The 25,000-nt window shown below is 49.3% G+C and overlaps 1 protein-coding gene across 2 annotated transcripts in view; it reads left to right on the forward strand.

Annotated features, from left to right (window-relative positions):
- LOC311136104 (protein jagged-1b-like) overlaps positions 1–25,000 on the forward strand; it is an 89,779-nt gene that overhangs the window by 33,043 nt on the left and 31,736 nt on the right. For both annotated transcript variants that reach the window (XM_084170185.1, XM_084170186.1), the window contains exons 11-15: positions 2,372–2,522; positions 5,853–6,017; positions 10,651–10,764; positions 11,241–11,354; positions 11,696–11,809. In XM_084170185.1, the coding sequence (XP_084026311.1) occupies positions 2,372–2,522; positions 5,853–6,017; positions 10,651–10,764; positions 11,241–11,354; positions 11,696–11,809 (658 nt within the window). The remainder of the gene's footprint in view (positions 1–2,371; positions 2,523–5,852; positions 6,018–10,650; positions 10,765–11,240; positions 11,355–11,695; positions 11,810–25,000) is intronic.

A 25,000-nucleotide genomic window follows, 5' to 3' on the forward strand; every position in this document is an offset into this window, starting at 1 on the left:
TATTACCCCTCCCTCCCTCCCTCCAACCTCCCTACTATATTACCCCTCCCTCCCTCCCTCCAACCTCCCTACTATATTACCCCTCCCTCCCTCCCTCCAACCTGCCTACTATATTACCCCTCCCTCCCTCCCTCCCTCCAACCTGCCTACTATATTACCCCTCCCTCCCTCCCTCCCTCCAACCTGCCTACTATATTACCCCTCCCTCCCTCCCTCCCTCCAACCTGCCTACTATATTACCCCTCCCTCCCTCCCTCCCTCCAACCTGCCTACTATATTACCCCTCCCTCCCTCCCTCCCTCCCTCCAACCTGCCTACTATATTACCCCTCCCTCCCTCCCTCCCTCCCTCCAACCTGCCTACTATATTACCCCTCCCTCCCTCCCTCCCTCCAACCTGCCTACTATATTACCCCTCCCTCCCTCCCTCCCTCCCTCCAACCTGCCTACTATATTACCCCTCCCTCCCTCCCTCCAACCTGCCTACTATATTACCCCTCCCTCCCTCCCTCCAACCTGCCTACTATATTACCCCTCCCTCCCTCCCTCCCTCCAACCTGCCTACTATATTACCCCTCCCTCCCTCCCTCCCTCCCTCCCTCCCTCCAACCTCCCTACTATATTACCCCTCCCTCCCTCCCTCCAACCTGCCTACTATATTACCCCTCCCTCCCTCCCTCCCTCCAACCTGCCTACTATATTACCCCTCCCTCCCTCCCTCCCTCCCTCCAACCTGCCTACTATATTACCCCTCCCTCCCTCCCTCCCTCCCTCCCTCCAACCTGCCTACTATATTACCCCTCCCTCCCTCCCTCCAACCTCCCTACTATATTACCCCTCCCTCCCTCCCTCCCTCCAACCTGCCTACTATATTACCCCTCCCTCCCTCCCTCCCTCCAACCTGCCTACTATATTACCCCTCCCTCCCTCCCTCCCTCCAACCTGCCTACTATATTACCCCTCCCTCCCTCCCTCCCTCCCTCCCTCCCTCCCTCCCTCCCTCCCTCCAACCTGCCTACTATATTACCCCTCCCTCCCTCCCTCCAACCTGCCTACTATATTACCCCTCCCTCCCTCCAACCTGCCTACTATATTACCCCTCCCTCCCTCCCTCCCTCCCTCCAACCTGCCTACTATATTACCCCTCCCTCCCTCCCTCCCTCCCTCCAACCTGCCTACTATATTACCCCTCCCTCCCTCCCTCCCTCCAACCTGCCTACTATATTACCCCTCCCTCCCTCCCTCCCTCCCTCCAACCTGCCTACTATATTACCCCTCCCTCCCTCCCTCCAACCTGCCTACTATATTACCCCTCCCTCCCTCCCTCCCTCCCTCCAACCTCCCTACTATATTACCCCTCCCTCCCTCCCTCCAACCTGCCTACTATATTACCCCTCCCTCCCTCCCTCCCTCCAACCTGCCTACTATATTACCCCTCCCTCCCTCCCTCCCTCCCTCCCTCCAACCTGCCTACTATATTACCCCTCCCTCCCTCCCTCCCTCCCTCCCTCCAACCTGCCTACTATATTACCCCTCCCTCCCTCCCTCCCTCCCTCCAACCTGCCTACTATATTACCCCTCCCTCCCTCCCTCCAACCTCCCTACTATATTACCCCTCCCTCCCTCCCTCCCTCCAACCTGCCTACTATATTACCCCTCCCTCCCTCCCTCCCTCCAACCTGCCTACTATATTACCCCTCCCTCCCTCCCTCCCTCCAACCTGCCTACTATATTACCCCTCCCTCCCTCCCTCCCTCCCTCCAACCTGCCTACTATATTACCCCTCCCTCCAACCTGCCTACTATATTACCCCTCCCTCCCTCCCTCCCTCCCTCCCTCCAACCTGCCTACTATATTACCCCTCCCTCCCTCCCTCCCTCCCTCCAACCTGCCTACTATATTACCCCTCCCTCCCTCCCTCCAACCTGCCTACTATATTACCCCTCCCTCCCTCCCTCCAACCTGCCTACTATATTACCCCTCCCTCCCTCCACCTTCATTTTAAGTCAGGGTTTAGTCTTAGTGAAGCTGATCCTGTCTGCTGTGTGTTAAACCCAGACGCGCTGACGAAGTCTCTCGTGTGTGTGTGTGTGTGTGTGTAGTATTTCCTGTCAAGCCCTGTGTCGGGAGGATGCTGTCTGCCTCTTTTTCTTGTAAATACTTTCTCTGAGAACTGCAGTTTTTGCGGAAGGTTTTAAGTGATATGTGGTTCTTAGTTGAATTCACTAACTGATTTCACTCTCCCTCCCTCCCTCCCTCCTCCCCTCCCTCCTCCCCTCCCTCCTCCCCTCCCTCCTCCCCTCCCTCCTCCCCTCCCTCCTCCCCTCCCTCCCTCCCTCTCTCCCTCCCTCCCTACCTCCCTCCCTCTCTAGTTGGACATAGACTACTGCCTCCCCAACCCGTGTCAGAATGGTGCTTCATGTTTCAACCTGGCTACAGACTACTACTGTGCCTGTTCAGATGACTACGAAGGAAAAAACTGCTCTCACCTCAAAGACCACTGTCACACCACCACGTGTAAAGGTACGTCCACATTGTCCCTTTAAGTTCTCTTCTCTCTCTGTCAACATCTACTGGCCCTGCTTTTGTTCTCCTCTCTCTCTGTCAACCTCTACTGGCCCTGCTTTAGTTCTCCTCTCTTCTCTGTCAACCTCTACTGGCCCTGCTTTAGTTCTCCTCTCTTCAGTCTGTCAACCTCTACTGGCCCTGCTTTAGTTCTCCTCTCTTCTCTGTCAACCTCTACTGGCCCTGCTTTAGTTCTCCTCTCTTCTCTGTCAACCTCTACTGGCCCTGCTTTAGTTCTCCTCTCTTCTCTGTCAACCTCTACTGTCCCTGCTTTAGTTCTCCTCTCTCCAGTCTGTCAACCTCTACTGTCCCTGCTTTAGTTCTCCTCTCTTCAGTCTGTCAACCTCTACTGGCCCTGCTTTAGTTCTCCTCTCTTCTCTGTCAACCTCTACTTTCCCTGCTTTAGTTCTCCTCTCTTCTCTGTCAACCTCTACTGGCCCTGCTTTAGTTCTCCTCTCTTCTCTGTCAACCTCTACTGGCCCTGCTTTAGTTCTCCTCTCTTCTCTGTCAACCTCTACTGTCCCTGCTTTAGTTCTCCTCTCTTCTCTCTGTCAACCTCTACTGTCCCTGCTTTAGTTCTCCTCTCTTCTCTGTCAACCTCTACTGGCCCTGCTTTAGTTCTCCTCTCTTCAGTCTGTCAACCTCTACTGGCCCTGCTTTAGTTCTCCTCTCTTCAGTTTGTCAACCTCTACTGGCCCTGCTTTAGTTCTCCTCTCTTCAGTTTGTCAACCTCTACTGTCCCTACTTTAGTTCTCCTCTCTTCTCTGTCAACCTCTACTGGCCCTGCTTTAGTTCTCCTCTCTTCTCTGTCAACCTCTACTGGCCCTGCTTTAGTTCTCCTCTCTTCAGTCTGTCAACCTCTACTGGCCCTTCTTTAGTTCTCCTCTCTTCTCTGTCAACCTCTACTGGCCCTGCTTTAGTTCTCCTCTCTCTCTGTCAACCTCTACTGGCCCTGCTTTAGTTCTCCTCTCTTCTCTGTCAACCTCTACTGGCCCTGCTTTAGTTCTCCTCTCTTCAGTCTGTCAACCTCTACTGGCCCTGCTTTAGTTCTCCTCTCTTCTCTGTCAACCTCTACTGTCCCTGCTTTAGTTCTCCTCTCTTCTCTGTCAACCTCTACTGTCCCTGCTTTAGTTCTCCTCTCTTCAGTCTGTCAACCTCTACTGTCCCTGCTTTAGTTCTCCTCTCTTCTCTGTCAACCTCTACTGGCCCTGCTTTAGTTCTCCTCTCTCTCTGTCAACCTCTACTGTCCCTGCTTTAGTTCTCCTCTCTTCTCTCTGCCTGTGGTTTTTTCCAGTGCTGTCTGTAAGGTGATACAAAGCCATGCTGAGTAAGGTCTAAGGATAGGTTCCTACACACACAGCTCTCTATGTCTCAGTTTTCACACTCTGGGTCTCATCAGCCAAGATGGGGCTTTTCTTGATAATAACCCTTCATGATAAATGCCCCACTAACACACTGTTTCCAACCATTCTCCCGCGTGTGTGTCGACTCGGGTGAAGGCCAGACCAACCACAGAGCTAGATAACATGGGTTGTGGTTCTCTCCCTCCCTCACTCTCCGTCTCTTGTTTTCTCTCACTCTCCCCCTCTCCCTCGCTCTCACTGCCCCCTCTCCTCGCTCACTCTCCTCGCTCACTCTCCCCGCCCCCTCTCTCACCCCCACTCTTCCCCCTCTCCCACCCCATCTTCTCTCTCCCACCCTATCTTCTCTCTCTCCCACCCCATCTTCTCTCTCTCCCACCCAATCTCTTCTCTCTCTCCCACCCCATCTCTTCTCTGTCTCCCACCCAATCTCTTCTCTGTCTCCCACCCCATCTCTTCTGTCTCCCACCCCATCTCTTCTCTGTCTCCCACCCCATCTCTTCTCTCTCTCCCACCCCATCTCTTCTGTCTCCCACCCCATCTCTTCTGTCTCCCACCCCATCTCTTCTGTCTCTCCCATCTCTTCTCTGTCTCCCACCCCATCTCTTCTCTCTCTCCCACCCCATCTCTTCTCTCTCTCCCACCCCATCTCTTCTGTCTCCCACCCCATCTCTTCTCTCTCTCCCACCCCATCTCTTCTGTCTCCCACCCCATCTCTTCTGTCTCCCACCCCATCTCTTCTGTCTCCCACCCCATCTCTTCTGTCTCTCCCACCCCATCTCTTCTGTCTCCCACCCCATCTCTTCTCTGTCTCCCACCCCATCTCTTCTCTGTCTCCCACCCCATCTCTTCTCTGTCTCCCACCCCATCTCTTCTGTCTCCCACCCCATCTCTTCTGTCTCCCACCCCATCTCTTCTCTGTCTCCCACCCCATCTCTTCTCTGTCTCCCACCCCATCTCTTCTGTCTCCCACCCCATCTCTTCTCTGTCTCCCACCCCATCTCTTCTCTGTCTCCCACCCCATCTCTTCTGTCTCCCACCCCATCTCTTCTCTCTCTCTCTCTCTCTCTCTCTCTCTCTCTCTCTCTCTCTCTCTCTCTCTGTCTCTCTCTCTCTCTCTCTCTGTGTCTCTCTCTCTCTCTCTCTCTCTGTGTCTCTCTCTGTCTCTCTCTCTCTCTCTCTCTGTCTCTCTCTCTCTCTCTCTCTCTCTCTCTCTGTCTCTCTCTCTCTGTCTCTCTGTGTGTGTCTCTCTCTCTCTGTGTCTCTCTCTCTCTCTCGGCAGAAGTATAGTGTTTGGTGTTTAGATTCAGCTCTGTGTTAACTAGACCAGACAGACAGGGGGGGGAAAGAGGTGACTGGAGTGCAGAGTGAGAGAGATCACTGTATGAATTGCCTATGACACCATAACAGCTTATTTCTGTTGCTGCTATTCTTCCATAGGATAGATCGCTCAATCAGCAAGGTGTGTCTGTGTTTTAACAGGAACGTAGACCTGGGCCTAGATTCATAAAAGCATCTCAGAGTAGGACTGCTGATCTGGGATCTGTTTAGATCATAATGAATGAGATGCCGTTTGATCCTACCTACAGCAGTCCTTTTATGGATACGAGGCTCACGTCTATATGTTCTGCAGTGGGTGTCAGTGGCATGCGTCTACTGTGGTTACACGTTTGATTGTTTCTCAAATTGCCATCTTAATAGGATAGGATTTACACAGCGCTTTCCTAAGACCCGAAGATGCTTGAACACTTGACGCTTCCTGTTGTCATCTCTGCTCACATGCATGTGAAAAATAACACACCCTCTCTCTCTCCCTCTCCCCCACCCCATCTCTTCCCTCTCCCTCTCCCCCTCACCCTCTCTCTCTCTCTCCCTCTCCCCCACCCCATCTCTTCCCTCTCTCGCTACCCCACCCCTCCCCCCACAGTGATTGACAGCTGCACGGTTGCCGTGGGGTCCAACAGCACCCCTGGAGGGGAGCGGTTCATCTCCTCTAACGTGTGTGGTCCTCACGGACGCTGTCGGAGCCAGGCTGGAGGACAGTTCAGCTGTGACTGTCAGGAGGGGTTCAGAGGCACATACTGCCACGAGAGTAAGACATACTGACTTAGACATGACATATAGCAGACATACTGACTTAGACATGACATATAGCAAACATACTGACTTATAGACGTGACATATAGCAGACATAATGACTTAGACATGACATATAGCAGACATACTGACTTAGACATGACATATAGCAGACATACTGACTTAGACATGACATATAGCAGACATACTGACTTAGACATGACATATAGCAGACATACTGACTTATAGACGTGACATATAGCAGACATAATGACTTATAGACGTGACATATAGCAGACATAATGACTTATAGACGTGACATATAGCAGACATAATGACTTGTAGACGTGACATATAGCAGACATACTGACTTATAGACGTGACATATAGCAGACATACTGACTTATAGACGTGACATATAGCAGACATACTGACTTATAGACGTGACATATAGCAGACATACTGACTTATAGACGTGACATATAGCAGACATACTGACTTGTAGACGTGACATATAGCAGACATACTGACTTGTAGACGTGACATATAGCAGACATACTGACTTATAGACGTGGCATATAGCAGACATATTGACTTATAGACGTGACATATAGCAGACATACTGACTTAGACATGACATATAGCAGACATACTGACTTAGACATGACATATAGCAGACATACTGACTTATAGACGTCACATATAGCAGACATAATGACTTAGACATGACATATAGCAGACATACTGACTTATAGACGTGCCATATAGCAGACATACTGACTTATAGACGTGCCATATAGCAGACATACTGACTTATAGACGTGACATATAGCAGACATACTGACTTAGACATGACATATAGCAGACATACTGACTTATAGACGTGCCATATAGCAGACATACTGACTTATAGACGTGCCATATAGCAGACATACTGACTTATAGACGTGACATATAGCAGACATACTGACTTATAGACGTGACATATAGCAGACATACTGACTTATAGACGTGACATATAGCAGACATACTGACTTATAGACGTGACATATAGCAGACATACTGACTTATAGACGTGACATATAGCAGACATACTGACTTATAGACGTGACATATAGCAGACATAATGACTTATAGACGTGACATATAGCAGACATAATGACTTATAGACGTGACATATAGCAGACATACTGACTTATAGACGTGACATATAGCAGACATACTGACTTATAGACGTGACATATAGCAGACATACTGACTTGTAGACGTGACATATAGCAGACATACTGACTTATAGACGTGACATATAGCAGACATACTGACTTATAGACGTGACATATAGCAGACATACTGACTTATAGACGTGACATATAGCAGACATAATGACTTGTAGACGTGACATATAGCAGACATAATGACTTGTAGACGTGACATATAGCAGACATACTGACTTATAGACGTGACATATAGCAGACATACTGACTTGTAGACGTGACATATAGCAGACATACTGACTTATAGACGTGACATATAGCAGACATACTGACTTATAGACGTGACATATAGCAGACATACTGACTTATGGACGTGACATATAGCATGACTTATAGACATGACATATAGCAGACATATTGACTTATAGACGTGACATATAGCAGACATACTGACTTATAGACGTAACATATAGCATGACTTATAGACATGACATATAGCAGACATATTGACTTATAGACGTGACATATAGCAGACCTATTGACTTATAGACGTGACATATAGCAGACATACTGACTTATAGACGTGCCATATAGCAGACATACTGACTTATAGACGTGACATATAGCAGACATACTGACTTATAGACGTGACATATAGCAGACATACTGACTTATAGACGTGCCATATAGCAGACATAATGACTTATAGACGTGACATATAGCAGACATACTGACTTATAGACGTGACATATAGCAGACATACTGACTTATAGACGTGACATATAGCAGACATACTGACTTATAGACGTGACATATAGCAGACATACTGACTTATAGACGTGACATATAGCAGACATACTGACTTATAGACGTGACATATAGCAGACATACTGACTTATAGACGTGCCATATAGCAGACATAATGACTTATAGACGTGACATATAGCAGACATACTGACTTATAGACGTGACATATAGCAGACATACTGACTTATAGACGTGACATATAGCAGACATACTGACTTATAGACGTGACATATAGCAGACATAATGACTTATAGACGTGACATATAGCAGACATAATGACTTATAGACGTGACATATAGCAGACATACTGACTTATAGACGTGACATATAGCAGACATACTGACTTATAGACGTGACATACTGACTTAGACATGACATAAAGTTGAAGTCGGAAGTTTACATACACCTTAGCCAAATACATTTAAACTCAGTTTTAATTTAATTTAATCCTAGTAAATATTCCCTGTTTTAGGTCAGTTAGAATCACCACTTTATTTTAAGAATGTGAAATGTCAGAATAATAGTAGAGAGAATTATTTATTTCAGCTTTTATTTATTTCAATACATTCCCAGTGGGTCAGAAGTTTACATACACTCAATTAGTATTTGGTGGCATTGCCTTTACATTATTTAACTAGGGTCAAACGTTTTGGGTAGCCTTCCACAAGCTTCCCACATTAAGTTGGGTGAATTTTGGCCCATTCCTCCTGACAGAGCTGGTGTAACTGAGTCAGGTTTGTAGGCCTCCTTGCTCGCACACGCTTTTTCAGTTCTGCCCACAAATGTTCTATAGGGTTGAGGTCAGGGCTTTGTGATGGCCACTCCAATACCTTGACTTTGTTGTCCTTAAGCCATTTTGCCACAACTTTGGAAGTATGCTTGGGGTCATTGTCCATTTGGAAGACCCATTTGCGACCAAGCTTTAACTTCCTGACTGATGTCTTGAGATTTTGCTTCAATATATCCACATCATTTTCCTTCCTCATGATGCCATCTATTTTGTGAAGTGCACCAGTCCCTCCTGCAGCAAAGCACCCCCACAGCATGAGGCTGCCACCCCCTGTGCTTCACGGTTGGGATGGTGTTCTTCGGCTTGCAAGCGACCCCCTTTTTCCTCCAAACATAACGATGGTCATTATGGCCAAACAGTTCTATTTTTGTTTCATCAGACCAGAGGACATTTCTCCAAAAAGTACGATCTTTGTCCCCATGTGCAGTTGCAAACCGTAGTCTGGCTTTTTTATGGCGGATTTGGAGCAGTGGCTTCTTCCTTGCTGAGCGGCCTTTCAGGTTGTGTCGATATAGGACTCGTTTTACTGTGGATATAGATACTTTTGTACCTGTTTCCTCCAGCATCTTCACAAGGTCATTTGCTGTTGTTCTGGGATTGATTTGCACTTTTCGCACCAAAGTACGTTCATCTCTAGGAGACCGAACATGTCTCCTTCCTGAGCGGTATGACGGCTGCGTGGTCCGATAGTGTTTATACTTGCGTACTATTGTTTGCACAGATGAACGTGGTACCTTCAGGCATTTGGAAATTGCTCGGAAGGATGAACCAGACTTGTGGAGGTCTACAATTTGTTTTCTGAGGTCTTGGCTGATTTCTTTTGATTTTCCCATGATGTCAAGCAAAGGTGCACTGAGTTTGAAGGTAGGCCTTGAAATACATCCACAGGTACACCTCCAATTGACTCAAATTATGTCAATTAGCTTATCAGAAGCTTCTAAAGCCATGACATCATTTTCTGGAATGTTCCAAGCTGTTTAAAGGCACAGTCAACTTAGTGTATGTAAACTTCTGACCCTCTGGAATTGTGATACAGTGAATTATAAGTGAAATAATCTCTCTGTAAACAATTGTTGGAAAAATGACTTGTGTCATGCACAAAGTAGATGTCCTAACCGACTTGCCAAAACTAGTTTGTTAACAAGAAATTTGTGGAGTGGTTGAAAAACAAGTTTTAATGACTTACAACCTAAGTGTATGTAAACTTCCGACTTCAACTGTATCTCACTAAAGCAAACCAAACCACCCATGCTGTCCTTCAAAGCACCACTGGCAGGCAGCTATCAACAGTACATCAACAGTACCCAGGGTCTCTGTCCACAAACACTATGACCTTGGCACAGAACACAAACAAGATTTCACACACCAACCACACACCAACCACACACCAACCACACACCAACCACACACACCACATTCCACACATCAAACTACTAAAGCATTACCTTACTGGACCTTCTTAGTAGTTTTCCCTTTTTATCCATTTAAATTGAAACCTATTGTACTTTCTAATGATTCCTCTCTCTCTTTCTCTCTCTCGCTGTCTCTCTCTCTCTCTCTCTGTCTCTCTCTCTCTCTCTCTCTCTGTCTCTCTCTCTCTCTCTCTGTCTCTCTCTCTCTCTCTCTCTCTGTCTCTCTCTCTCTCTCTCTCTCTCTCTGTCTCTCTCTCTCTCTCTCTGTCTCTCTCTCTGTCTCTCTCTCTCTGTCTCTCTCTCTGTCTCTCTCTCGCTGTCTCGCTCTCTCTCTCTCTCTTCCCCCCTCCCCTCTCTCTTCCCCACTCTCTCTCTCTCTCTTCCCCACTCTCTCTCTCTCTCTCTTCCCCCCTCTCCCCTTCCCAGATATTAATGATTGTGAGAGTAACCCGTGTGATAATGGAGGAACCTGTATTGATAAAGTCAGTGTATACCAGTGTATCTGTGGAGATGGCTGGGAGGGGGATCACTGTGAGACCAGTAAGTGCAGTATTTATTCTTTTTAAAAGAGTGTTTTCAACTTCTATTGAGAGATAAAGAGTTATATACATGTTGATGAGGAGAACTATGAGGGTGACATAGCACAGAGAGCAAATGGCAGACCCGGGGATTGAACCGCTGTCTCCAGGGTCATATGTAGTCTAGGGGCGACAGCACTACCACTAGACCAGCCCCCGGCACAACTGTTTGTCTTTATTTGGATCCTCATTAGCTGATGCCTTAGCAGCCGCCAGTCTTCCTGCAGTCCACATTCTTACCCGATGCCTTAGCAGCCGCCAGTCTTCCTGGGGTCCACATTCTTACCCATCATCTTTGACACGCATAAAAGCCTGAAATATGTTTCACTAAGTAGGTCGCTACATGTAGTTAGCCCATTATGAAAAGGTAGCAATCTAACCTGGCACAAGTTTGACTCTTCCTCTCCCTCTCCCTCTCCCTCTCCCTCTCCTCCCCAGATATTGATGACTGCAGCACTAGTCCCTGTCATAATGGAGGAACATGTCGAGACCTGGTGACTGATTTCTACTGTGAGTGTAAGAACGGCTGGAAGGGGAAGACTTGCCACTCCCGTAAGAACACCTCTCTCTCTCTCTGTTTGTCTCTCGCTCTGTCTGTCTCTCTCTCTGTCTCTCTCTCTCTCTGTCTCTCTCTCTCTCTGTCTCTGTCTCTCTGTCTCTCTGTCTCTCTGTCTCTCTGTCTCTCTCTCTGTCTCTCTGTCTCTCTGTCTCTCTGTCTCTCTGTCTCTCTGTCTCTCTGTCTCTCTCGCTCTCTTTCTGTCTCTCTCTCTCTCTCACTCTCCTTTTTGTCTCTCTCATTTTCTATCAGTGTAATGTGTCTGTGGAGGTTCATGGTATGTGCTTATGTGTGGGTTATGAAAACACTAACTCTTTAACCCTGTGTGTGTCTCCAGGTGAGAGCCAGTGTGATGAGGCTACCTGTAACAACGGAGGAACATGCCATGACGAGGGAGACACCTTCCAGTGCAAGTGCTCTCCTGGATGGGAGGGGGCTACCTGTAATATTGGTGAGTTAGTCTGGATGGGAGGGGCTACCTGTAATATTGGTGAGTTAGTCTGGATGGGAGGGGCTACCTGTAATATAGGTGAGTTAGTCTGGATGGGAGGGGCTACCTGTAATATTGGTGAGTTAGTCTGGATGGGAGGGGCTACCTGTAATATAGGTGAGTTAGTCTGGATGGGAGGGGCTACCTGTAATATAGGTGAGTTAGTCTGGATGGGAGGGGCTACCTGTAATATAGGTGAGTTAGTCTGGATGGGAGGGAGGGGCTACCTGTAATATAGGTGAGTTAGTCTGGATGGGAGGGGGCTACCTGTAATATAGGTGAGTTAGTCTGGAGGGAGGGAGGGGCTACCTGTAATATAGGTGAGTTAGTCTGGATGGGAGGGAGGGAGGGGCTACCTGTAATATAGGTGAGTTAGTCTGGATGGGAGGGAGGGGCTACCTGTAATATAGGTGAGTTAGTCTGGATGGGAGGGAGGGGCTACCTGTAATATAGGTGAGTTAGTCTGGATGGAGGGGGCTACCTGTAATATAGGTGAGTTAGTCTGGATGGGAGGGAGGGGCTACCTGTAATATAGGTGAGTTAGTCTGGATGGGAGGGAGGGGGCTACCTGTAATATAGGTGAGTTAGTCTGGATGGGAGGGGCTACCTGTAATATAGGTGAGTTAGTCTGGATGGGAGGGGGGCTACCTGTAATATAGGTGAGTTAGTCTGGATGGGAGGGGCTACCTGTAATATAGGTGAGTTAGTCTGGATGGGAGGGGCTACCTGTAATATAGGTGAGTTAGTCTGGATGGGAGGGAGGGGCTACCTGTAATATAGGTGAGTTAGTCTGGATGGGAGGGGCTACCTGTAATATAGGTGAGTTAGTCTGGATGGGAGGAGGGGCTACCTGTAATATAGGTGAGTTAGTCTGGATGGGAGGGAGGGCTACCTGTAATATAGGTGAGTTAGTCTGGATGGGAGGGAGGGCTACCTGTAATATAGGTGAGTTAGTCTGGATGGGAGGAGGGGCTACCTGTAATATAGGTGAGTTAGTCTGGATGGGAGGGAGGGCTACCTGTAATATAGGTGAGTTAGTCTGGATGGGAGGGGCTACCTGTAATATAGGTGAGTTAGTCTGGATGGGAGGGGCTACCTGTAATATAGGTGAGTTAGTCTGGATGGGGAGGGGCTACCTGTAATATAGGTGAGTTAGTCTGGATGGGAGGGAGGGGCTACCTGTAATATAGGTGAGTTAGTCTGGATGGGAGGGAGGGGCTACCTGTAATATAGGTGAGTTAGTCTGGATGGGAGGGAGGGGCTACCTGTAATATAGGTGAGTTAGTCTGGATGGGAGGGAGGGGCTACCTGTAATATAGGTGAGTTAGTCTGGATGGGAGGGGCTACCTGTAATATAGGTGAGTTAGTCTGGATGGGAGGGAGGGGCTACCTGTAATATAGGTGAGTTAGTCTGGATGGGAGGGGCTACCTGTAATATAGGTGAGTTAGTCTGGATGGGAGGGGCTACCTGTAATATAGGTGAGTTAGTCTGGATGGGAGGGAGGGGCTACCTGTAATATAGGTGAGTTAGTCTGGATGGGAGGGGCTACCTGTAATATAGGTGAGTTAGTCTGGATGGGAGGGAGGGGCTACCTGTAATATAGGTGAGTTAGTCTGGATGGGAGGGAGGGGCTACCTGTAATATAGGTGAGTTAGTCTGGATGGGAGGGAGGGGCTACCTGTAATATAGGTGAGTTAGTCTGGATGGGAGGGGGCTACCTGTAATATAGGTGAGTTAGTCTGGATGGGAGGGAGGGGCTACCTGTAATATAGGTGAGTTAGTCTGGATGGGAGGGGCTACCTGTAATATAGGTGAGTTAGTCTGGATGGGAGGGAGGGGCTACCTGTAATATAGGTGAGTTAGTCTGGATGGGAGGGAGGGGCTACCTGTAATATAGGTGAGTTAGTCTGGATGGGAGGGGCTACCTGTAATATAGGTGAGTTAGTCTGGATGGGAGGGAGGGGCTACCTGTAATATAGGTGAGTTAGTCTGGATGGGAGGGAGGGGGCTACCTGTAATATTGGTGAGTTAGTCTGGATGGGAGGGGCTACCTGTAATATAGGTGAGTTAGTCTGGATGGGAGGGAGGGGCTACCTGTAATATAGGTGAGTTAGTCTGGATGGGAGGGGCTACCTGTAATATAGGTGAGTTAGTCTGGATGGGAGGGGCTACCTGTAATATAGGTGAGTTAGTCTGGATGGGAGGGAGGGGCTACCTGTAATATAGGTGAGTTAGTCTGGATGGGAGGGGCTACCTGTAATATAGGTGAGTTAGTCTGGATGGGAGGGAGGGGCTACCTGTAATATAGGTGAGTTAGTCTGGATGGGAGGGGGCTACCTGTAATATAGGTGAGTTAGTCTGGATGGGAGGGGGCTACCTGTAATATAGGTGAGTTAGTCTGGATGGGAGGGAGGGGGCTACCTGTAATATAGGTGAGTTAGTCTGGATGGGAGGGGCTACCTGTAATATAGGTGAGTTAGTCTGGATGGGAGGGGGCTACCTGTAATATAGGTGAGTTAGTCTGGATGGGAGGGAGGGGCTACCTGTAATATAGGTGAGTTAGTCTGGATGGGAGGGAGGGGCTACCTGTAATATAGGTGAGTTAGTCTGGATGGGAGGGAGGGCTACCTGTAATATAGGTGAGTTAGTCTGGATGGGAGGGAGGGGGCTACCTGTAATATAGGTGAGTTAGTCTGGATGGGAGGGGCTACCTGTAATATAGGTGAGTTAGTCTGGATGGGAGGGGCTACCTGTAATATAGGTGAGTTAGTCTGGATGGGAGGGAGGGCTACCTGTAATATAGGTGAGTTAGTCTGGATGAGGAGGGGCTACCTGTAATATAGGTGAGTTAGTCTGGATGGGAGGGGCTACCTGTAATATAGGTGAGTTAGTCTGGATGGGAGGGGGCTACCTGTAATATAGGTGAGTTAGTCTGGGATGGGAGGGGCTACCTGTAATATAGGTGAGTTAGTCTGGATGGGAGGGAGGGGCTACCTGTAATATAGGTGAGTTAGTCTGGATGGGAGGGGCTACCTGTAATATAGGTGAGTTAGTCTGGATGGGAGGGGCTACCTGTAATATAGGTGAGTTAGTCTGGATGGGAGGGGGCTACCTGTAATATAGGTGAGTTAGTCTGGATGGGAGGGAGGGGCTACCTGTAATATAGGTGAGTTAGTCTGGATGGGAGGGGCTACCTGTAATATAGGTGAGTTAGTCTGGATGGGAGGGGCTACCTGTAATATAGGTGAGTTAGTCTGGATGGGAGGGGCTACCTGTAATATAGGTGAGTTAGTCTGGATGGGAGAGGGGCTACCTGTAATATAGGTGAGTTAGTCTGGATGGAGGGAGGGCTACCTGTAATATAGGTGAGTTAGTCTGGATGGGAGGGAGGGGCTACCTGTAATATAGGTGAGTTAGTCTGGATGGGAGGGGCTACCTGTAATATAGGTGAGTTAGTCTGGATGGGAGGGAGGGGCTACCTGTAATATAGGTGAGTTAGTCTGGATGGGAGGGGCTACCTGTAATATAGGTGAGTTAGTCTGGATGGGAGGGGGGCTACCTGTAATATAGGTGAGTTAGTCTGGATGGGAGGGAGGGGCTACCTGTAATATAGGTGAGTTAGTCTGGATGGGAGGGAGGGGGCTACCTGTAATATAGGTGAGTTAGTCTGGATGGGAGGGGCTACCTGTAATATAGGTGAGTTAGTCTGGATGGGAGGGGCTACCTTGTAATATAGGTGAGTTAGTCTGGATGGGAGGGAGGGCTACCTGTAATATAGGTGAGTTAGTCTGGATGGGAGGGAGGGGCTACCTGTAATATAGGTGAGTTAGTCTGGATGGGAGGGGCTACCTGTAATATAGGTGAGTTAGTCTGGATGGGAGGGAGGGAGGGCTACCTGTAATATAGGTGAGTTAGTCTGGATGGGAGGGGCTACCTGTAATATAGGTGAGTTAGTCTGGATGGGAGGGAGGGGCTACCTGTAATATAGGTGAGTTAGTCTGGATGGGAGGGAGGGGCTACCTGTAATATAGGTGAGTTAGTCTGGATGGGAGGGAGGGGCTACCTGTAATATAGGTGAGTTAGTCTGGATGGGAGGGGCTACCTGTAATATAGGTGAGTTAGTCTGGATGGGAGGGAGGGGGCTACCTGTAATATAGGTGAGTTAGTCTGGATGGGAGGGGCTACCTGTAATATAGGTGAGTTAGTCTGGATGGGAGGAGCTACCTGTAATATAGGTGAGTTAGTCTGGATGGGAGGGGCTACCTGTAATATAGGTGAGTTAGTCTGGATGGGAGGGAGGGGCTACCTGTAATATTGGTGAGTTAGTCTGGATGGGAGGGAGGGCTACCTGTAATATAGGTGAGTTAGTCTGGATGGGAGGGGCTACCTGTAATATAGGTGAGTTAGTCTGGATGGGAGGGAGGGGCTACCTGTAATATAGGTGAGTTAGTCTGGATGGGAGGGAGGGGCTACCTGTAATATAGGTGAGTTAGTCTGGATGGGAGGGAGGGGGCTACCTGTAATATAGGTGAGTTAGTCTGGATGGGAGGGGCTACCTGTAATATAGGTGAGTTAGTCTGGATGGGAGGGAGGGGCTACCTGTAATATAGGTGAGTTAGTCTGGATGGGAGGGGCTACCTGTAATATAGGTGAGTTAGTCTGGATGGGAGGGAGGGGCTACCTGTAATATAGGTGAGTTAGTCTGGATGGGAGGGGGCTACCTGTAATATAGGTGAGTTAGTCTGGATGGGAGGGGCTACCTGTAATATAGGTGAGTTAGTCTGGATGGGAGGGAGGGGGCTACCTGTAATATAGGTGAGTTAGTCTGGATGGGAGGGGCTACCTGTAATATAGGTGAGTTAGTCTGGATGGGAGGGAGGGGCTACCTGTAATATAGGTGAGTTAGTCTGGATGGGAGGGAGGGGCTACCTGTAATATAGGTGAGTTAGTCTGGATGGGAGGGAGGGGCTACCTGTAATATAGGTGAGTTAGTCTGGATGGGAGGGAGGGGCTACCTGTAATATAGGTGAGTTAGTCTGGATGGGAGGGAGGGGCTACCTGTAATATAGGTGAGTTAGTCTGGATGGGAGGGAGGGGCTACCTGTAATATAGGTGAGTTAGTCTGGATGGGAGGGAGGGGCTACCTGTAATATAGGTGAGTTAGTCTGGATGGGAGGGAGGGGCTACCTGTAATATAGGTGAGTTAGTCTGGATGGGAGGGAGGGGCTACCTGTAATATAGGTGAGTTAGTCTGGATGGGAGGGAGGGGCTACCTGTAATATAGGTGAGTTAGTCTGGATGGGAGGGGCTACCTGTAATATAGGTGAGTTAGTCTGGATGGGAGGGAGGGGCTACCTGTAATATAGGTGAGTTAGTCTGGATGGGAGGGGCTACCTGTAATATAGGTGAGTTAGTCTGGATGGGAGGGGCTACCTGTAATATAGGTGAGTTAGTCTGGATGGGAGGGAGGGGCTACCTGTAATATAGGTGAGTTAGTCTGGATGGGAGGGAGGGGCTACCTGTAATATAGGTGAGTTAGTCTGGATGGGAGGGAGGGGCTACCTGTAATATAGGTGAGTTAGTCTGGATGGGAGGGAGGGGGCTACCTGTAATATAGGTGAGTTAGTCTGGATGGGAGGGGCTACCTGTAATATAGGTGAGTTAGTCTGGATGGGAGGGGCTACCTGTAATATAGGTGAGTTAGTCTGGATGGGAGGGAGGGGCTACCTGTAATATAGGTGAGTTAGTCTGGATGGGAGGGAGGGGCTACCTGTAATATAGGTGAGTTAGTCTGGATGGGAGGGAGGGGCTACCTGTAATATAGGTGAGTTAGTCTGGATGGGAGGGAGGGGGCTACCTGTAATATAGGTGAGTTAGTCTGGATGGGAGGGAGGGGCTACCTGTAATATAGGTGAGTTAGTCTGGATGGGAGGGGCTACCTGTAATATAGGTGAGTTAGTCTGGATGGGAGGGAGGGGCTACCTGTAATATAGGTGAGTTAGTCTGGATGGGAGGGAGGGGCTACCTGTAATATAGGTGAGTTAGTCTGGATGGGAGGGAGGGGCTACCTGTAATATAGGTGAGTTAGTCTGGATGGGAGGGAGGGGCTACCTGTAATATAGGTGAGTTAGTCTGGATGGGAGGGGCTACCTGTAATATAGGTGAGTTAGTCTGGATGGGAGGGAGGGGCTACCTGTAATATAGGTGAGTTAGTCTGGATGGGAGGGAGGGGGCTACCTGTAATATAGGTGAGTTAGTCTGGATGGGAGGGAGGGGCTACCTGTAATATAGGTGAGTTAGTCTGGATGGGAGGGAGGGAGGGGCTACCTGTAATATAGGTGAGTTAGTCTGGATGGGAGGGAGGGGGCTACCTGTAATATAGGTGAGTTAGTCTGGATGGGAGGGGGCTACCTGTAATATAGGTGAGTTAGTCTGGATGGGAGGGAGGGGCTACCTGTAATATAGGTGAGTTAGTCTGGATGGGAGGGGCTACCTGTAATATAGGTGAGTTAGTCTGGATGGGAGGGAGGGGCTACCTGTAATATAGGTGAGTTAGTCTGGATGGGAGGGAGGGGCTACCTGTAATATAGGTGAGTTAGTCTGGATGGGAGGGGCTACCTGTAATATAGGTGAGTTAGTCTGGATGGGAGGGGGCTACCTGTAATATAGGTGAGTTAGTCTGGATGGGAGGGGGCTACCTGTAATATAGGTGAGTTAGTCTGGATGGGAGGGGCTACCTGTAATATAGGTGAGTTAGTCTGGATGGGAGGGAGGGGCTACCTGTAATATAGGTGAGTTAGTCTGGATGGGAGGGAGGGGCTACCTGTAATATAGGTGAGTTAGTCTGGATGGGAGGGGCTACCTGTAATATAGGTGAGTTAGTCTGGATGGGAGGGGCTACCTGTAATATAGGTGAGTTAGTCTGGATGGGAGGGGCTACCTGTAATATAGGTGAGTTAGTCTGGATGGGAGGGGCTACCTGTAATATAGGTGAGTTAGTCTGGATGGGAGGGGCTACCTGTAATATAGGTGAGTTAGTCTGGATGGGAGGGGCTACCTGTAATATAGGTGAGTTAGTCTGGATGGGAGGGGCTACCTGTAATATAGGTGAGTTAGTCTGGATGGGAGGGAGGGGCTACCTGTAATATAGGTGAGTTAGTCTGGATGGGAGGGAGGGGCTACCTGTAATATAGGTGAGTTAGTCTGGATGGGAGGGAGGGGCTACCTGTAATATAGGTGAGTTAGTCTGGATGGGAGGGAGGGGCTACCTGTAATATAGGTGAGTTAGTCTGGATGGGAGGGAGGGGCTACCTGTAATATAGGTGAGTTAGTCTGGATGGGAGGGAGGGGCTACCTGTAATATAGGTGAGTTAGTCTGGATGGGAGGGGCTACCTGTAATATAGGTGAGTTAGTCTGGATGGGAGGGGGCTACCTGTAATATAGGTGAGTTAGTCTGGATGGGAGGGAGGGCTACCTGTAATATAGGTGAGTTAGTCTGGATGGGAGGGGCTACCTGTAATATAGGTGAGTTAGTCTGGATGGGAGGGAGGGGCTACCTGTAATATAGGTGAGTTAGTCTGGATGGGAGGGAGGGGCTACCTGTAATATAGGTGAGTTAGTCTGGATGGGAGGGAGGGGCTACCTGTAATATAGGTGAGTTAGTCTGGATGGGAGGGGCTACCTGTAATATAGGTGAGTTAGTCTGGATGGGAGGGAGGGGCTACCTGTAATATAGGTGAGTTAGTCTGGATGGGAGGGAGGGGCTACCTGTAATATAGGTGAGTTAGTCTGGATGGGAGGGGCTACCTGTAATATAGGTGAGTTAGTCTGGATGGGAGGGAGGGGGCTACCTGTAATATAGGTGAGTTAGTCTGGATGGGAGGGAGGGGCTACCTGTAATATAGGTGAGTTAGTCTGGATGGGAGGGGCTACCTGTAATATAGGTGAGTTAGTCTGGATGGGAGGGGGCTACCTGTAATATAGGTGAGTTAGTCTGGATGGGAGGGAGGGGGCTACCTGTAATATAGGTGAGTTAGTCTGGATGGGAGGGGGCTACCTGTAATATAGGTGAGTTAGTCTGGATGGGAGGGAGGGGCTACCTGTAATATAGGTGAGTTAGTCTGGATGGGAGGGAGGGGCTACCTGTAATATAGGTGAGTTAGTCTGGATGGGAGGGGCTACCTGTAATATAGGTGAGTTAGTCTGGATGGGAGGGAGGGGCTACCTGTAATATAGGTGAGTTAGTCTGGATGGGAGGGGCTACCTGTAATATAGGTGAGTTAGTCTGGATGGGAGGGAGGGGCTACCTGTAATATAGGTGAGTTAGTCTGGATGGGAGGGAGGGGCTACCTGTAATATAGGTGAGTTAGTCTGGATGGGAGGGAGGGGCTACCTGTAATATAGGTGAGTTAGTCTGGATGGGAGGGGCTACCTGTAATATAGGTGAGTTAGTCTGGATGGGAGGGGCTACCTGTAATATAGGTGAGTTAGTCTGGATGGGAGGGAGGGGCTACCTGTAATATAGGTGAGTTAGTCTGGATGGGAGGGGCTACCTGTAATATAGGTGAGTTAGTCTGGATGGGAGGGAGGGGCTACCTGTAATATAGGTGAGTTAGTCTGGATGGGAGGGAGGGGCTACCTGTAATATAGGTGAGTTAGTCTGGATGGGAGGGAGGGGCTACCTGTAATATAGGTGAGTTAGTCTGGATGGGAGGGAGGGGCTACCTGTAATATAGGTGAGTTAGTCTGGATGGGAGGGAGGGGCTACCTGTAATATAGGTGAGTTAGTCTGGATGGGAGGGAGGGGCTACCTGTAATATAGGTGAGTTAGTCTGGATGGGAGGGGCTACCTGTAATATAGGTGAGTTAGTCTGGATGGGAGGGAGGGGCTACCTGTAATATAGGTGAGTTAGTCTGGATGGGAGGGAGGGGCTACCTGTAATATAGGTGAGTTAGTCTGGATGGGAGGGAGGGGCTACCTGTAATATAGGTGAGTTAGTCTGGATGGGAGGGAGGGGCTACCTGTAATATAGGTGAGTTAGTCTGGATGGGAGGGAGGGGCTACCTGTAATATAGGTGAGTTAGTCTGGATGGGAGGGGCTACCTGTAATATAGGTGAGTTAGTCTGGATGGGAGGGGCTACCTGTAATATAGGTGAGTTAGTCTGGATGGGAGGGAGGGGCTACCTGTAATATAGGTGAGTTAGTCTGGATGGGAGGGAGGGGCTACCTGTAATATAGGTGAGTTAGTCTGGGAGGGAGGGGCTACCTGTAATATAGGTGAGTTAGTCTGGATGGGAGGGGCTACCTGTAATATAGGTGAGTTAGTCTGGATGGGAGGGAGGGGCTACCTGTAATATAGGTGAGTTAGTCTGGATGGGAGGGAGGGGCTACCTGTAATATAGGTGAGTTAGTCTGGATGGGAGGGGCTACCTGTAATATAGGTGAGTTAGTCTGGATGGGAGGGAGGGGCTACCTGTAATATAGGTGAGTTAGTCTGGATGGGAGGGAGGGGGCTACCTGTAATATAGGTGAGTTAGTCTGGATGGGAGGGAGGGGCTACCTGTAATATAGGTGAGTTAGTCTGGATGGGAGGGGCTACCTGTAATATAGGTGAGTTAGTCTGGATGGGAGGGGCTACCTGTAATATAGGTGAGTTAGTCTGGATGGGAGGGAGGGGCTACCTGTAATATAGGTGAGTTAGTCTGGATGGGAGGGGGGGGCTACCTGTAATATAGGTGAGTTAGTCTGGATGGGAGGGGGCTACCTGTAATATAGGTGAGTTAGTCTGGATGGGAGGGGCTACCTGTAATATAGGTGAGTTAGTCTGGATGGGAGGGAGGGGGCTACCTGTAATATAGGTGAGTTAGTCTGGATGGGAGGGAGGGGCTACCTGTAATATAGGTGAGTTAGTCTGGATGGGAGGGAGGGGCTACCTGTAATATAGGTGAGTTAGTCTGGATGGGAGGGAGGGGCTACCTGTAATATAGGTGAGTTAGTCTGGATGGGAGGGAGGGGCTACCTGTAATATAGGTGAGTTAGTCTGGATGGGAGGGAGGGGGCTACCTGTAATATAGGTGAGTTAGTCTGGATGGGAGGGAGGGGCTACCTGTAATATAGGTGAGTTAGTCTGGATGGGAGGGAGGGGCTACCTGTAATATAGGTGAGTTAGTCTGGATGGGAGGGAGGGGCTACCTGTAATATAGGTGAGTTAGTCTGGATGGGAGGGAGGGGGCTACCTGTAATATAGGTGAGTTAGTCTGGATGGGAGGGGCTACCTGTAATATAGGTGAGTTAGTCTGGATGGGAGGGGCTACCTGTAATATAGGTGAGTTAGTCTGGATGGGAGGGAGGGGCTACCTGTAATATAGGTGAGTTAGTCTGGATGGGAGGGAGGGGCTACCTGTAATATAGGTGAGTTAGTCTGGATGGGAGGGAGGGGGCTACCTGTAATATAGGTGAGTTAGTCTGGATGGGAGGGGCTACCTGTAATATAGGTGAGTTAGTCTGGATGGGAGGGGGCTACCTGTAATATAGGTGAGTTAGTCTGGATGGGAGGGGGCTACCTGTAATATAGGTGAGTTAGTCTGGATGGGAGGGAGGGGCTACCTGTAATATAGGTGAGTTAGTCTGGATGGGAGGGAGGGGCTACCTGTAATATAGGTGAGTTAGTCTGGATGGGAGGGAGGGGCTACCTGTAATATAGGTGAGTTAGTCTGGATGGGAGGGAGGGGCTACCTGTAATATAGGTGAGTTAGTCTGGATGGGAGGGAGGGGCTACCTGTAATATAGGTGAGTTAGTCTGGATGGGAGGGGCTACCTGTAATATAGGTGAGTTAGTCTGGATGGGAGGGGCTACCTGTAATATAGGTGAGTTAGTCTGGATGGGAGGGGCTACCTGTAATATAGGTGAGTTAGTCTGGATGGGAGGGAGGGGCTACCTGTAATATAGGTGAGTTAGTCTGGATGGGAGGGAGGGGCTACCTGTAATATAGGTGAGTTAGTCTGGATGGGAGGGGCTACCTGTAATATAGGTGAGTTAGTCTGGATGGGAGGGAGGGGGCTACCTGTAATATAGGTGAGTTAGTCTGGATGGGAGGGGCTACCTGTAATATAGGTGAGTTAGTCTGGATGGGAGGGGCTACCTGTAATATAGGTGAGTTAGTCTGGATGGGAGGGAGGGGGCTACCTGTAATATAGGTGAGTTAGTCTGGATGGGAGGGGCTACCTGTAATATAGGTGAGTTAGTCTGGATGGGAGGGAGGGGCTACCTGTAATATAGGTGAGTTAGTCTGGATGGGAGGGAGGGGCTACCTGTAATATAGGTGAGTTAGTCTGGATGGGAGGGGCTACCTGTAATGAGTTAATAGAGGCATCATCATGTACTACAGTAAATGTAACAGTTGTCCAGAGTTATATAACCTGGGAGTTTAAACATGGGCTATATCAATCAGTATCACTCATGGCAAAAAAGGAGTGCTGATTTAGAATCGGTTTAGCCTTTGACCAGAAAATAATGTACTTTTTACTCCATACATTTTCCCTGACACCCAAAAGTACTCGTTACATTTTGAATGCTTAGCAGGACAGGAAAATGGTCCAATTCACACACTTATCAAGAGAACATCCCTGGTCATCCCTACTGCCTCTGATCTGGCGGACTCACTAAACACAAAGGCTTCGTTTGTAAATGATGTCTGGGTGTTGGAGTGTGCCCCTGGCTAGCCGTAAATGATGTCTGGGTGTTGGAGTGTGCCCCTGGCTAGCCGTAAATGATGTCTGGGTGTTGGAGTGTGCCCCTGGCTAGCCGTAAATGATGTCTGGGTGTTGGAGTGTGCCCCTGGCTAGCCGTAAATGATGTCTGGGTGTTGGAGTGTGCCCCTGGCTATCCGTAAATGATGTCTGGGTGTTGGAGTGTGCCCCTGGCTAGCCGTAAATGATGTCTGGGTGTTGGAGTGTGCCCCTGGCTAGCCGTAAATGTACAAACAATAATATGTTGCCATCTGGTTTGCTTAATATAAGGAATTTGAAATGATTTGTACTTTTTACTTTTGATACTTAAGTATATTTAAAACCAAATACTTTTAGACTTTTACTCAGGTAGTATTTTACTGGTTGACTTTCACTTTTTCTGTTAAGGTATCTTTATATATATATTATTATATTTATCCCTCTATCAGGGTACATAGATCAGCACTGCTACTCTGAGATCCTTGATACATCCGGTCCCCTGGGGTTATAGAGACATGGAGATGCTAAAGTGGACAACTCTCCATAGTGCATGACCTGTGATTTAATCTGCGTCAAATCCTCCAGGTGCAAACTGTTTTATCCTCTCATTCTGTCAACGCCCCCTCCCCCCTCTCTTGCAGACCCACCACCCCTCTCTCCATTCCCCCCCCTCCTCCCTCTCTTGCGGACCCACCACCCCTCTCTCCATTCCCCCCCTCCCCCCTCTCTTGCAGACCCACCACCCCTCTCTCCATTCCCCCCCTCCCCCCTCTCTTGCAGACCCACCACCCCTCTCTCCATTCCCCCCCACCACCCCTCTCTCCATTCCCCCCCTCCCTCCTCTCTTGCAGACCCACCACCCCTCCCTCCATTCCCCCCCTCCCTCCTCTCTTGCAGACCCACCACCCCTCTCTCCATTCCCCCCCTCCCTCCTCTCTTGCGGACCCACCACCCCTCCCTCCATTCCCCCCCTCCGCCCTCTCTTGCAGACCCACCACCCCTCCCTCCATTCCCCCCCTCCCTCCTCTCTTGCAGACCCACCACCCCTCTCTCCATTCCCCCCCTCCCTCCTCTCTTGCGGACCCACCACCCCTCCCTCCATTCCCCCCCTCCGCCCTCTCTTGCAGACCCACCACCCCTCCCTCCATTCCCCCCCTCCCTCCTCTCTTGCAGACCCACCACCCCTCTCTCCATTCCCCCCCTCCCTCCTCTCTTGCGGACCCACCACCCCTCTCTCCATTCCCACCCTCCCTCCTCTCACTCCTCTTTTCCTCTGGTGAGTGTTGAGTTATCTTCTTAAAAAGCCCTGACCTCTCTGATAATCCGTTTTAGAGAGCACACAAGTGGATCCCCTCAGAGAAAGAAACCACCAGGCAGAGGGAAGCAGTCGAGTTGTGTTGGTCTGTAAACGTTAGATTGAG

The sequence above is a fragment of the Coregonus lavaretus genome (assembly GCF_964263955.1).
Source record: "Coregonus lavaretus genome assembly, chromosome: 1".
Classification (NCBI taxonomy): Eukaryota; Metazoa; Chordata; class Actinopteri; order Salmoniformes; family Salmonidae; genus Coregonus; species Coregonus lavaretus.